The following is a 13,969-nucleotide window of genomic DNA, read 5'->3' on the forward strand; positions in this document are numbered from 1 at the left end:
CAGAGCACTGTCATCTCCTCAACCAGCACAGCGGCATCTCCCTCAGGTTTCTGACACACTCAGGATGTGAGTTTTCACTGTGTCTCTCGCCCAGGTATCTAATGTGGTGTTCTCGGCTTTCAGCTCTCAGCTCAGTTCCATGTCGGCCGTGCTGGGGAACATGTCCGCAGGAGAGTGACTCTGCTCAAGAACTCCTCTGTGTATCCAGCATCACCACCCGCAGGGGCTGTCCTTCCCCTCCACTGAAGCCCTTGTCCAGGGATCTGCCTCAGCCAGTGCATCCATAACCGGTGAAGGTGTAACTGGATGCCTTCCAGTGGATCTTCATTGATATCCCAGATTTCCACACCTCAGTCCCAGACTTCACTAGCTCCACCGTTGAGTGCACAACTGTGGGCAGAGACAGGAGTGGAGGGACTCCTTGAAGGGCCTACTTCCCTTCTTAGTCTAGCAACTGGGAAACTTATCTGTGGCCATTGTCAGCAGAAAGGTTCTCCATGTCCAGTCCATGCTGTGGACTGACATTTCACGGCCACTTTAGTGAAAGGGCTGTTGTTTGTGGTTGTGGTTGTTGGATATGAACACTTGTCTTTATTTCAATAGATCCCGATTTATATTCATATTGATGAAATATAGGATGGGACCAGAATACAAGGTCACACCCTAGGGTAGGGCACAATCACAGATTAGGGTAGGATCAGTAACATAATAATCTCATGGAAATGTTTACATAGACAACAAGGAGGACTACAATTTAAGAATCTGATTCCAGTGCCTACCATTGTCTCAATGCAAGAGAGTAACTCCTGTTGAGAAACTAGGCTGACAAGACATGCTACTCTCAGAGAACCCTGTGGGAGTCCCAGCTCCCTAGACTTTCTCTGGGCTTTGATATTAGAGGTTTCATGTAGATATTTTGGAATTAGTTTGTTTAAATATTTTATCTATTTCTTTTAATTAGTCAAACTTGAATCTTCCCTCTTTTGTTATATCCAGAAATTGAAAACTATTTTTACTATTTTCTTCAACTTACTTTGTTTTCTTAAAAAATTTATTTAAAGAAAATGCATCACATAGTTGTCAGAACTGATTATAATAGATTTGTTCATTATAAGGAAAAGCAAAATTATTGAGAAAAAAGGAAAGTAAGGGGCCAGAGAGATAGCATTGAGGTAGGGCTTCTGCCTTACCATGCACAAGGACAATGGTTCAAATCCCGGCTTCCCCTATAGTCCCTCAACCCTGACAGAAGTGACAGGAGTAAGCCCTGAGCGCTGCCGTGTGTGATCCAAGAACCAAAAAAGAAAAGAAAAGAAAGAGAAAATGTAAATAGAAAGTAAAACTAAAAAATAAAATGGAAGAGAAGAAAAAAGAAAGAGGAGAAAGCTAATTATCAAGTATATTTGTGAACTTTATTGTAACTAATAAATTCATTAATGCAATAGCAGAGGTTTAGTAAGCTATCTTTTTTAAAGAGACAAAAACAATAAATATGGTGTATTGCGGTTGTTATTGTTTGCATAGGCAGAGCAAAATTTGGGGAAAATAGAAAGAAAAACCTTTGGCCTAAAAACAGTGAGACCTTCTCCATGAAGTATCCTGGCATCAGACCAACTTCAGGCTTCAAGCATGTTAAGTTGTCTAACCCCAAAGTCTTTCTCTGTGGTCCCAATAAAAGCTTTTCAAAATCACGGTTGTTGCTGTCAGGTTTCTGTAGTAATTGATCCTGGTTTCTCTACAGATCCTTTGTCAAAAGTCAAAGTGTGATGCAGAGTGTATTCTGATTTCATCTCATAAGTAGGTGGCAATGCAGAGAACCCTGCCCTGAAAGCAGGTTGTTCCTGTTATTGAGTTCTCAAGTTGTCCCGTGTCAATGAACCCACTCTGGAGTAAAGCAATGCCTGGACAGCAATAGGATCTTCCCTTGTAGAAGTCTAATTCCTGATGCTGGTGTAGAAACTGTGTTGTTTCCATAGAATGACTCCAAGGTTCAGGGATGAATGGTCAATGTCTGATCTTCTGAAACCTAAGCGCAGTCACTATGACCAGTGTGCAGGGTGTAAGACCCCAATGCAATATAAAAATTTTCCTATCTCTATTCCATAAGAACTTCTTTGCTCACATAAGATTTTCCCAATTGGGTGAATAGTTTTTCCCATTATGTGGGTCGCTTTTGTATCCTAGGCACTATTTCCTTTGAGGCACAGAAGACTCTCAGCTTAATATAGTCTCATCTGTTTATCTCTGCTTCCACTTGTTGGAAGAGTGCTGTTTTCTCCTTAAAGATGCCTTTAGTCTCAATGTCATGGAGTGTTTTACCTACATGTTGTTCTATATACCTTATGGTTCAGGCCTGATATCAAGTTCTTTAAACCATTTAAATTTGACCTTTCTGCATGATGTTAGTTGGGAGTCCGAGTTCGCTCTTTGGCAAGTGACTAACCAGGTGTGCCAACACCACTTGCTGAAGAGGATTTCCTTGCTCTATTTTTTTAATTTCTTGCCCCTTTATCAAACGTTAGCCGAATATATGCCTGGGGAACAGTCTCTGAAAATTCAAGTCTATTCCACTGATCTGAGGATGTCTTTCTTCCAAAACTGCCAAAGAACTAAAAATGAATGCCCATTTTGCTATGTAATTTTCCATCTAGGGCTCGAACTATAGGATATAGTGCAGGGCAAAACATGCTTTACAGGTGACCATTCTGGTTTCAATCTCAGGCATCCGATAGGGTACCTGAGGCAACCAGGAGTAATTATATCATGGGGACCAGGAGAAAAATTTGAACATTGCCATGTGGGGTCCCTAAATAAAAAGTTTTATAAAGGTACCCTTATGGTCTATTGCTCTAAAACATCAATGACTTTATTTTTCTTCTTTAATTTTTTATGAACTCTCAGTGATCATCCCAGCGATTCCATAATGTGGAACCAACACAATTGCCTGAGTTCAAATGAGTAAATAAATAATTTTGATATATATAAATATAAGCACATGAATACTTACAGGTTACACTTGTTTTACCCAAACCAAAGACCATCCCTGTATTCTTTGTGTCTGTTCATTGACAACTTGGATTTACCCCAAAACAGAGACTGTCTTACATGTAAACCTGGGTTGGACTGGCTCCAGAGAGCCAGAGTTATCTGTCCTTGCTTTGTACTTACTGTGAACCACCCATGGGTGGTCTCTGTACTCAATAAAAATGTCCGCTCTGGCAGGAACCTAAGTCTTATACAAAGTAGAGGATTGCAATTCTACTCAGAGTGAGTGAAATAGACAAAGAAGTATCTCACTCATTTGTGGGATAAAAGGGAAAATAAGGTAGTATGACAGGAATATCTAGAGATAAAGGAAATGAGAATCAGGAGAACCAGTCATCGGTAAGAAGCTTGATACGAATTGTGTCGCAGCGCATGTATGTTATAGAAGGGACCACTTTGACAGTGACAATGAGAACTGAAACTATCACCCTGGAAAAAAAACTGTGCTAAAATGAAACAAAGTTGTATGAATATTGCACCCTCATTACCAACAGTATAAGCTAGTGTCTCAAATTGAAAATGGAACAGAGAAATAAGTAAATTTATGGCCAGAAGCAAATTCAAAACAGTGCATATCAATGATAAAAATAGGCATTGTTAAGGCATTGTATGACAGAAATTCAATCGTGGTGGCCTGAGAGATATCATGGAAGTAAAGCGCTTGCCTTGCATGCAGAAGGACGGTGGTTTGAATCTTGGCATCCCATATGGTTCCTGAGTCTACTAGGAGTGATTTCTGAGTGTAGAGATAGGAGTAACCCTTAAGCGCTGCCAGGTGTGACCCAAAAATCAAAAAAAACAAAAACTCAATGATGGACAACATAGTAAGCAAGGTGTCTAAATAAAGTACTGGTATTTATTCAGTAAAATATAATATTAAAAGATAGCTGGTTTTTTGTTGTTGTTGTTGTTGTTTTTTGGTTTTTGGGCCACACCCAGTAACGCTCAGGAGTTACTCCTGGCTATGCGCTCAGAAGTTGCTCCTGGCTTGGGGGACCATATGGGACACCGGGGGATCAAACCATGGTCTGTCCAAGGCTAGTGCAGGCAAGGCAGGCACCTTACCTTTAGCACCACCGCCCGGACCCTATTTTTTATTTTTTAAACTGAAACCCAACTACAAACATGTTTATAATCACAGTGCTTAAACAAAGATACTATTACAAGAAAAGAAATTAAAATACCATCTTTGCTGGCATATAAGACGACTAGTCGTATAAGACGACCCCCTAATTTTGCAGTTAAAACATAGGTTTAGGTCTATATTCGCTGTATCCAACAGAACGTTCCTGTGCGGCAACTCTATGTACCACAGTGAGCCAATCACAACAAGCAAAGGTTCAAAGGTTCTACTGTCATACACTTCCTCTCTGACTCTGGCCCATCTGAGCAGGCTTTTGACAGTGTAGATTCAATTCCAGAATATTGTCCAATTTGCATGCATCAAAAGCCTGCTTGGATTGGCCAAGTTAGAGAGGTGGTCCAAGCAGCCTTGCAGTGATTGGTGCAGGATTGAGTTGCAAAATCCGGTTCGTGGCAATATCCAAATAATTTTCGTTTAGCAGCATATTGAGACGTTTTTCAGGATATACTTGGCGTATAAGAGGACTCCCAATTTTCGGTTGAATTTTTTGTTTCAAAAGTCGTCTTATACACCAGCAAATACGGTATATCCAGTTCATTTTTTCCTTTCTTCTCCTTTTTTTATTCTTCTTCCTCCTCTTCTACTTCTTCCTCTTTTTTCTTTCTCCTCCTGTTCATTTCCATCTTCCTCTTTGTCCTTATTCTCTTTTCCTTCTTCCTCTTTCTCCTCTTCTTTCTCTTCTTCCACTTTTTTTTATTTTGGGTCACACCCAGTAATACTCAGGGATTATTCCTGGGTATGCACTCAGAAATCGCACCTGGCCTTCAGGACTATATGGGATGATAGGGGATCAAACCGCGGTCCATCGGAGCCTATCTCGGGCAAGGTAGATGCCTTACCGCTTGAGCCAGTCCTCTGGCCACTGCCTATTTTCTTTTTATTCTTCTTCCACTTCTTCCTCCTCTTCCTCTTCTCACATTTCCTCCAACTCTTCCCCTTAATGTTATTTCCCAGGGTCCCTGGGACTCCAGTGATTTCGATGTTGTTTCTGTTGAATTTATCAAAGACTTCTATTTTCATCTGTTCACATTTTTGAGCCGTTTATTAATTGTCTAATCATATGCTTTAAGGTTCTTTTCCAATCACTTCTGCTGTGTGGAGTTGTTCTGTATTTCATCCTCACTCACCGTGTCCTCAGCTGCTGTTACTCCATTGGAGAGGCTTTTCATTGAGGTTTTCATTTCATCTACTGAGTTTTTCAGACGTGTTGTTTCAGTTCTGAGTTAAAACATTGTAGTTTGTTCAGCTTGATCTACACTTACTTTGAGTTCCTTGAGCATCCTCCATGTTGAAATTCTAAACTTCTTATCCGTGAGGCGAACTAGGTGGTTGGTACTTTTCAGGTCATCTTAAGTCATGCGTGGCATTGCCCTGCATTGTTTCCCCACTGCAATACTTGTATAGTGGTTTTACTATGTGCTGAGCTAGAGTTGTGGGTTAGAAGATGTGTGTGGCCATGATCCTTTGGCTCCACCTTATTGGGTGGGAACCTTACCGGGTTTGGGCCCTGGAGATTGTGTTCGATGGTGCCTTCTTGCTCTTGTGCAGAAAAGCAGACAAAAACATAGCTGTTAATGTATGGTAGTTACATTTTGACTTATCCTTGGATGACCCCACTGAATGAAAATTGAACATACACATGACCCTGGACATAGCCCCTTGCCATGCTGGATATAAAAGAAAAAAATTTGGAACTTGGCAAGGTAGCTTAGGATAGTGACCAAGCAGAGTCCAGAGATAATAGCATCGAAGAGATATTGCCTGCTTTCTATCTATTCCTTTCTCTTTCTTCTTTGGACCTAAGCTCTCTATGGACAACTCTGGCTCATGAATTCCACCCACACTCTGAAGTCTGCTGGTGCCGGTGGCAGGCCTCAGACACCAGGAGAAATAGAATGTACACTTGGATTTCATTTTTCCTCTCCTTCTAGGTTTCACTGGGTTATTGCTAAATGTTGGCATCCGGGGTGGGCAGAAGGCCCAACCTGGCAGCTGAGCCACCAGGACTCCAGCTGAAATTGTAACCGTGGTCCTGGCAGGTTTGAGCCTCTCGTCCTATGGCCCTGCAGCCCTGGAACTTCGCAATAAGGTATATAAAACTTAAATAAATGAGGGATTTGGATGGGGCTGGAAGTAGGGAATCTGCTTTGCACATGCTGACCATTTTGGATATCCAGCAATACATAATGTAGCTAAAACATTCAGAGCTCATACATTGCTTTCTCCAACATAAAAGCTTTGTCCTAAAGTCTTTCATTTATGAATGCCTTTTGAATAACTGCCTTGGGTTAATTAAGCACTGTATAATTACTTTCATTCTTTAACCCTATCTGGAATCCCCCACCAGTGGGGAGAGTCCAAATTAAAATATCAAATAGAGAGGTTAGTGAGCATTCAATCCATGAGTCTGGAAGCGCTCCAAACACCAAGTTTTTCCACACACACATATTGTTTTTATGCATTTCATTTTAGTTCTGGGGCACACCAAGAGGTGCTCCAGATTTACATGGTAAATAACACTGCTAAAGGGTTATCTGAGAGTAGTATGTCCTTTTAGCCTAGTTTCTAGGTAGGAGTTTCTCTCTTTGCACAGAGACAATGGTAGGCTATGGTCTCATTTTCTTAAGCTTTTAGTCCTCCTCTTGAGCATGAATCCAGATTAGTCCTGTTGCATCTACTATCAATGGGCCAGAGTTTCAATGATGAATCTTTGCATTTCATGAATATTCATTTAAGTTGATTCTTTTTTTTTTTTGGTTTTTGGGCCACACCCAGCTGTGCTCAGGGGTTACTCCTGGCTGTCTGCTCAGAAATAGCTCCTGGCAGGCACGGGGGGCCATATGGGACACCGGGATTCGAACCAACCACCTTTGGTCCTAGATCGGCTGCTTGTAAGGCAAAGGCCGCTGTGCTATCTCCCCGGGCCCATTTAAGTTGATTCTAGTGACTTAAATAAGTAACAATAGTTCTGAGGGTAACAGATCTTTGAACCGTGAAGGGCAAATCTTAACTTGTATTTTCTAATTTCGATAGATATCTGTATGGTACCCAGATTTGATTTCCAACGTTTTGTTCTAATAGAGATTCTACATAAAAATAAGTCATGACAATCTCTATAAGATATATTGCATTTCTAGAAAAATCTAAAGGAGCAAATAATTGACATAATTAATTCAAATTGTAAACACATAGACTGAAAAAATACATCAAATCATCAAATCAAATGTTTCATATCAATGAACAGAGCAGTACAGGAATCTATGGCCTTCAGAAGGATCTCTGTAAAATCAAGTCCTGTTATCCTAGATTCTCAGTGACAGGAACCTTCCATACACCTCATCAAAGGATAGAGCATGGTCTCATGCTCTCAAACAATCAGCCACAGACATGTCAGAGAAAATCTGCATAATTCCATCACTATTCTCACTGAATAACATACAAATAAATGAAAGTCTATTAAATTCAATAGATGTTTCTTCCTAAGGACATTACAAATTTTTCAAATGCTTTGCATAGTTACTGTGAGTAACTGTGAGGGCTGAGAGTTACCACCCTCATGATTGACTGGACATGGGGAATCCTCTTTCTGTTCTCTCTGGGTACAAGTAAGAGTTCCTGTTCCTGTTCCTGGACTGAGAAAGGAACTAGGTCCACTCAGAGAAATTCTGTAATCCTGTACTGTGCACAGGTGTGAACTCACAGGTGTGAACTCACAGGTGCATTCTAGTGCATTCTGGAGAGAGACTGGTTCGTGGTGTATGAGTGAAGATTTGCAAGGCGTCTGGATACAGCTTCCCCAGTTTATGGATGTACTGGTCTTAGCAGATTCGTGGACAAAAGTTTGAGTAGATGGGAGCTATAAAATCTGATAATCATGGGGCCAGAGGGATAGCATGGAGGTAAGGCATTTGTCTTGCATGCAGAAAGACAGTGGTTCGAAGCCTGGCATCCCACATGGTCCCTCAAGCCTTCCAGGAGATATTTCTGGGCAGAGAGCCTGGAGTAACCCCTCAGCGCTGTTGGGTGTAACCCAAAAAACAAAAAAATAAACAAACCCCCCAAAACAAAAAACCATAATAGTCATGTAGAATTTTGTAGAATAACTTGCCATTTTCAGGCTACAGTTAGTGTGGTTTACAACAAGGTTGCCAGGAAGATCAGTCCATAGTAGGCAGCTTTGCACAAATAGTGGGGATTGGTAGTAGGACAGAAGAGACCACAATGACAATGATTGCTAGAAATGATCCCTCTAAACAATAATTGGGTGTTGAAAGAAGATAAAGTCATAGACAGGATATACATTCAGTAACAATAATATTGTATAACAGTGTTTAAAATGAATAAAAGACAGAAAAAGAGTAAATATATCTTCCCTGTGGCAGGCAGGGGGTAGGATGGAAGTGAAACTGCCTTCCTGGGGCACCTCTGCTGTTCACATGTAGTAGCTGCAGCTTCTCAGTGCTAAGAGCTGTAGATGGGAAGGGAAGGGGCATTGGAAAAAATGGTTTTCTTCAGAGCCCCCAGTACCCACAGAGACCTCTGAAACTATTGTTCCAAGCACTGATGGGTGCTGACTGGTGATTACTGCTCAAGGACTGACTACAGAGAAAGAAAGAAATGGATAAATTGTTGTGATGTCAAACAGCTTCCAGCAGGAACTCTTAAAGAGCCAGGTTCCAGCTATTTATCAGCCATCCCCTGGCCTGGAAGTGTTCATCTATTCCTATGCAAAACTGAAGAATCAATTTCAAACAAACATAAACATAACCATCTTTGGGTCTTACTTAGGGCTCAGGATGCAGCCTGAGCTGCGTGAAAGCCAGGGGAAATGTACCCAACAAACTGAAAGAAAATAACCATAATTATAAAAGCTCAGGAGATCATGAGCAATGTTCATCCCTCCATGCTATTTTCAATTTTTTTGTCTAGCAACTGGACATCCTGGACTGAGGAAAATCTTCCAGGACTCTGCACCTGCTCATCGTGGAATCCTAGAATTTGGGGTCTTGAGCACCCCTGCTGCCCAGTCCTGTACTGCAGGCAGGATCCTGCCTGGGATCCTAAGCAATATCCTCCTCACAATTCTGTTAGGTCACAAATGCTGCCACCCTGGGTGCACTGAGAACCTTGGCACCTGACTTCAGAATACATCTTGTTTATTTAACAAGATTTAAACATTTACATCCAATCAGTACATTAACAATAATATTGGTATAAGCTCACCCCTTAGTAAGCATGCCCAAGACTTTCTACCAGATTCATGATGCAACCTCTAATTCAACTCCTAATTCTATTCATTCCCTTCAATTACTTCGAAACATCAATTACTATTATAACTTCCATTACACCCTGTAACTATTGTATATTCCCTTTTTAATTCTATATATCACAATTGGTGAAATCATACATGTTTGAAAATGTTTATGGAAAATGCAGCTTAGATACTGTAAACAGGGCATTCAGTAGGAGCACGAGAGGCCTCCATCCAGAGTCTGTTGATCCATGCTGGGGCCAGAACCTCTGGGCACATTCGAGCTTTGTGTCTGAGCTTGTACAATTAGTTATACTTAGAATTGCACACATCCTTGAAATTGACAAAATCCTAAACATGTGATACTATAAAAGTGGCCATGACTGGGGCCGGAGAGATAGCTCAGTGGCGTTTGCGTTGCAAGCAGCCGACCCAGGACCTAAGGTGGTTGGTTCGAATCCCGGCATCCCAGACGGTCCCCAGTGCCTGCCAGGAGCTACTTATGAGTAGATAGCCAGGAGTAACCCCGGAGCAATGTCAGGTGGGGCCCAAAAACCAAAAATAAGTGGCCATGACCACAGTCATAAAGTGTCTTCTCCACTCTCTGCTGTCTATTGGCATATTTCAGCTCAAAATATGCACATAGATTAGTGCTCAAGAGACACTCCAGATATGGTCTTGCTTACTGTAGCTAGTCACTTGAAGCACGATCCATTTTAACATCCAGATTTTCCTCATCCCCTAACCCCTTCTTTCTTAAACACATAAGCAGACACCCTGTTTTAATCCCTCTCCCATCCTACTTCATTGGCTGACATAGTCCAGAATTACTTCCTGTAAAATGAATAATCCATTTTCACCTAAATAAACTAAATGTGCAGTCAAAAATATAGTCAAAACAGTTATTCTCAAAGAGGCCCATTGTTGCTTCCTTGTGATTGCTTTTCTTACCTGAGATTCTACCTCACCAATGACTTCTACATCCAGCAACTTGGAGGTGACTAGTGCCTTCTACATCTTGGAATTATCTTCCTCATTTACAACTAACATATGAATTTCAACTCAGTGAAATTATTTTCTTCCTAACGCACAAAATCTGAAATGTGTGTAGATTTAACTTCGATAATATATTCAGACATGCTGATGATTCCTGCTAAGGATAGCTACTTTCCATGATACAGATAAACAGAAGAGACTATTCTATTCTTTGGTAGTCTCCCTTCTCGCTCTCAGCACAGGGGTGATGACAAATGAAGGAGATCCTGATAAGGAATTAGTTGAAATTAGTTTGTCCAATATTTTATTCATTCCTGTGAGTTAAAATTGTATCCTCTCCCTAAATTTTGATACATCCAGGAATCCTAGAAACAGTTTTAATGTTTTTCCAACTTATTTCATTGTTTAAATTTAGCAATAGGTCAAAATGCTGGTAGCAGACAACTCCTGAGGCCGAAGCGGTGGCGCAGAGCAGTAAGGCATCTGCATTGCCTTGCTAGCCTAGGACAGACCATAGTTCAATTTGTTGGCATCCCATATTGTCCCCCAACCCAGGAGCGATATATGAGTGCATAGCCAGGAGCAACCCCTAAGCATTACTGGGTGTCGCCCAAAACATACAAGCAAATGAACAACTCCTAAGACCATGAACTAATTCGTTCTATGAATTCTTTATTCAGATATGTTTCCTTATTTTTGCAATCCTGAAAAATCAGAATTTAAGATACACCCCTTCTAGACACTGAACCTACTTCAGAGATTATTTTTATAACAGGATGCCAGGACTTGAGAAAAATCTTCTAGGCCTCTATACCTGCTCCAGAATTGGAACTTAGATGGTCCCTAAGCCCTCTGTTGCCAGTACCTGCCCTGCATGGTACCCAGCACTGTCACCCTCACAACTGATGCACCTATGAAAGGCAATCTTTTAGAGCTGCATTAGTGACCTGGTGTTTTTACGCCACATTTATTTTCTATTTTAGGTATGCAACATGGGTACAAGAATGTTTCCATCACATAGTTAATTCACACACACCCTAATCTTTGCCATAGACATTCTTCCACTCTTCTCTTTGCCACCCCATGTCTGCCACTTTATTCTTCCACTAACCTCCTATTATGTGGAAGAACAAAATTTTCTCCAAGAACAATGATGTGTTTAATGGATGTCCCTTGTTTCCTTTTTATATTTACTCCAGTTGTCAAATGATGCATATATGACCTGTTCTTTTTGACTCATTTGCCTAACATGATACTTCCAATTTCATCAAAATTGTTGTAAACTTAAATTTAGAAAAATATTTATTTGAATTTGGGTCACACCTGGTGACACTTAGGGCTTACTCCTGACTCTGCACTCAGAAATCGATCCTGGCACATTCATGGGACCATATGGGATGCCAAATTTGAACCACCATCCGTCCTGTAAGGCAAATGCCTTACTGCTGTGTTATCTCTCCGGCCCATAAATTTTTATTTTATATCTGTTCTGAAGGATCTGATGTACATATGCTAACACTTATTACACATATCCATTCATCTGATGAACTTTCAGATTGCTTCATACTCTAGACATTGTATGAAGTAGTGCTCATAGATGAGATAACTGAATTTTTCCACTTTTAATATAGGCGCCTTATTTGCAATGATATGAACACAGAATTCTTTTTTTTTTTTTTTTTTTTGGTTTTTGGGTCGCATCGGGCAGCACTCAAGGGTTATCCTGGCTCTACGCTCAGAAATCGCTCCTGGCAGGCTTGGGGGACCATATGGGATGCCGGGATTCGAACCACTAAACGTCGGCATGCAGCACAGGCTTTCCTTTATGCTATCTCTCCGGCCCCTGAATTCTTTACAAAATAGTCTAAGACCAACACCTATTTCAAGTGACTCCTTTTATCCATCAATGAATTCCTGTAATCTATATCTTGCCTCCCTGGAAAATGGAGTTTTGTTTGTGGGACATATTTTAAAGTTAACTTTTTTGTTTGTTGGGCCCCATCCAGTGGTGCTCAGTGATTATTTCTGGCTCTGAACTCAAAAACCGCTCCTGGCAGACTCAAGGTACCATATGGGATGCCAGGGATTGAATCCTGGTCCACCCCTGGTAGGCTGCGTGCAAGGCTACTACTGATATGCTTTTGTTCCAGCCCCCAAAATTCATTCAATTCAATCACAATGAAATAGAAACAGAAACATTTTTATGATGAAAATTCAGTCCTGCAAGGATCCAAACTCATCCCTTTAAAAATGAACGTTTAGAAAAATCAATCAGGGCCCGGAGGAATAGCACAGCAGCATTTGCCTTGCAAACAGCCGATCCAGAACCAAAGGTGGTTGGTTCAAATCCCGCTATCCCATATGGTCCCCCTGCCTGCCAGGAGCTATTTCTGAGCAGACAGCCAGGAGTAACCCCTGAGCACCGCCAGGTGTGACCCAAAAACCAAAAAAAAATCAATCAGATCACCACACAGATAACCTAATATTATAATGCAAAAAAAACCCCAATATTCTAAGATTCCAATATTCTGTTGTCTTAGTATTTCAATATTCTAACAGTCCTATTCTGCTACTTCAGTTCTCCAATATTCTAAAATCCCAATGTTCTGCTATTCAAACCTCATTTCTTCCATTAATGTAATATCCTGATATGTCATTCAAAAATGTTATTTTGGGGATTGGAGCAGTGGCGCAAGCGGTAAGGTGTTTCCCTTACACGTGCTAGCCTGGGATGAACTGCGGTTTGATCCCCTGGTGTGCAATATGGTCCTCCAAACCATGAGCGATTTCCGAGTAAAAGTAAAAATATTTATGAGTAATAAGTAACCAGAGTTATGAGGGTGATAGATCTTTTAACCTAGAGAGGGAACCACTGGCATAGCAGGTCTGGGCTAGAATTTTCTAATTTCAATAGATATATTAAATATATATATGGCAGACAAAGTGCATAGTACCCAAAATTGATTTGCAATATGTTGTTCTGGGTCCGGAGTGGTGGGACAACGGTAAGGTGTCTGACTTGCCTGTACTAGCCTATGATGAACCATGGTTTAATCCCCCTGCATCCCATATGATCCACCAAGCCATGAATGATTTCTGAGCGCATAGTCAGGAGGAACTCCTCAGCATCACCAGGGGTGGCCCCAAAATATTTTGTTCTATTACAGAATGTACATAAAAATAAGTCCTGACAATCACTTTAATATATCTAGTGTTTCTGGAAAAATCCAAAGTGAGGAGCAGATAATTGACTTAGAATGAATTCATATTGTAAACACAAAGATTACAACAAGCAGAGCAATACAGGAATCTATGGCATTCTAAAGGATCTCCATGAAAGCAGGTCCTCTCATCCTAGATTCTCAGTGACATGAACTTGCCTTACACTTACTCAAAGGACAGAGTATGGTCTCATGCTCTCAAACAATCAGCTACAAAGATTTCAGCATGGCCCTCATTATGGACTGGGCATGGTGACTTATCTTTCTGCTCTGTGGACACAGGTAAGAGTCCCTGTCTCTGGATTGAGAAGG

The 13,969-nt window shown here is 41.0% G+C and overlaps 1 protein-coding gene across 1 annotated transcript in view; it reads right to left on the reverse strand.

Moving 5' to 3' along the window:
* Window positions 1-268: 268 nt before the first annotated feature.
* LOC126000525 (zinc finger protein 345-like) overlaps window positions 269-13,969 on the reverse strand; it is a 291,551-nt gene continuing 277,850 nt past the window's right edge. Inside the window, exon 8 of the mRNA XM_049767778.1 lies at window positions 269-390. Within this exon, the coding sequence (XP_049623735.1) occupies window positions 269-390 (122 nt within the window). The remainder of the gene's footprint in view (window positions 391-13,969) is intronic.

Source organism: Suncus etruscus (assembly GCF_024139225.1).
Source record: "Suncus etruscus isolate mSunEtr1 chromosome X unlocalized genomic scaffold, mSunEtr1.pri.cur SUPER_X_unloc_1, whole genome shotgun sequence".
Taxonomy (NCBI): domain Eukaryota; kingdom Metazoa; phylum Chordata; class Mammalia; order Eulipotyphla; family Soricidae; genus Suncus; species Suncus etruscus.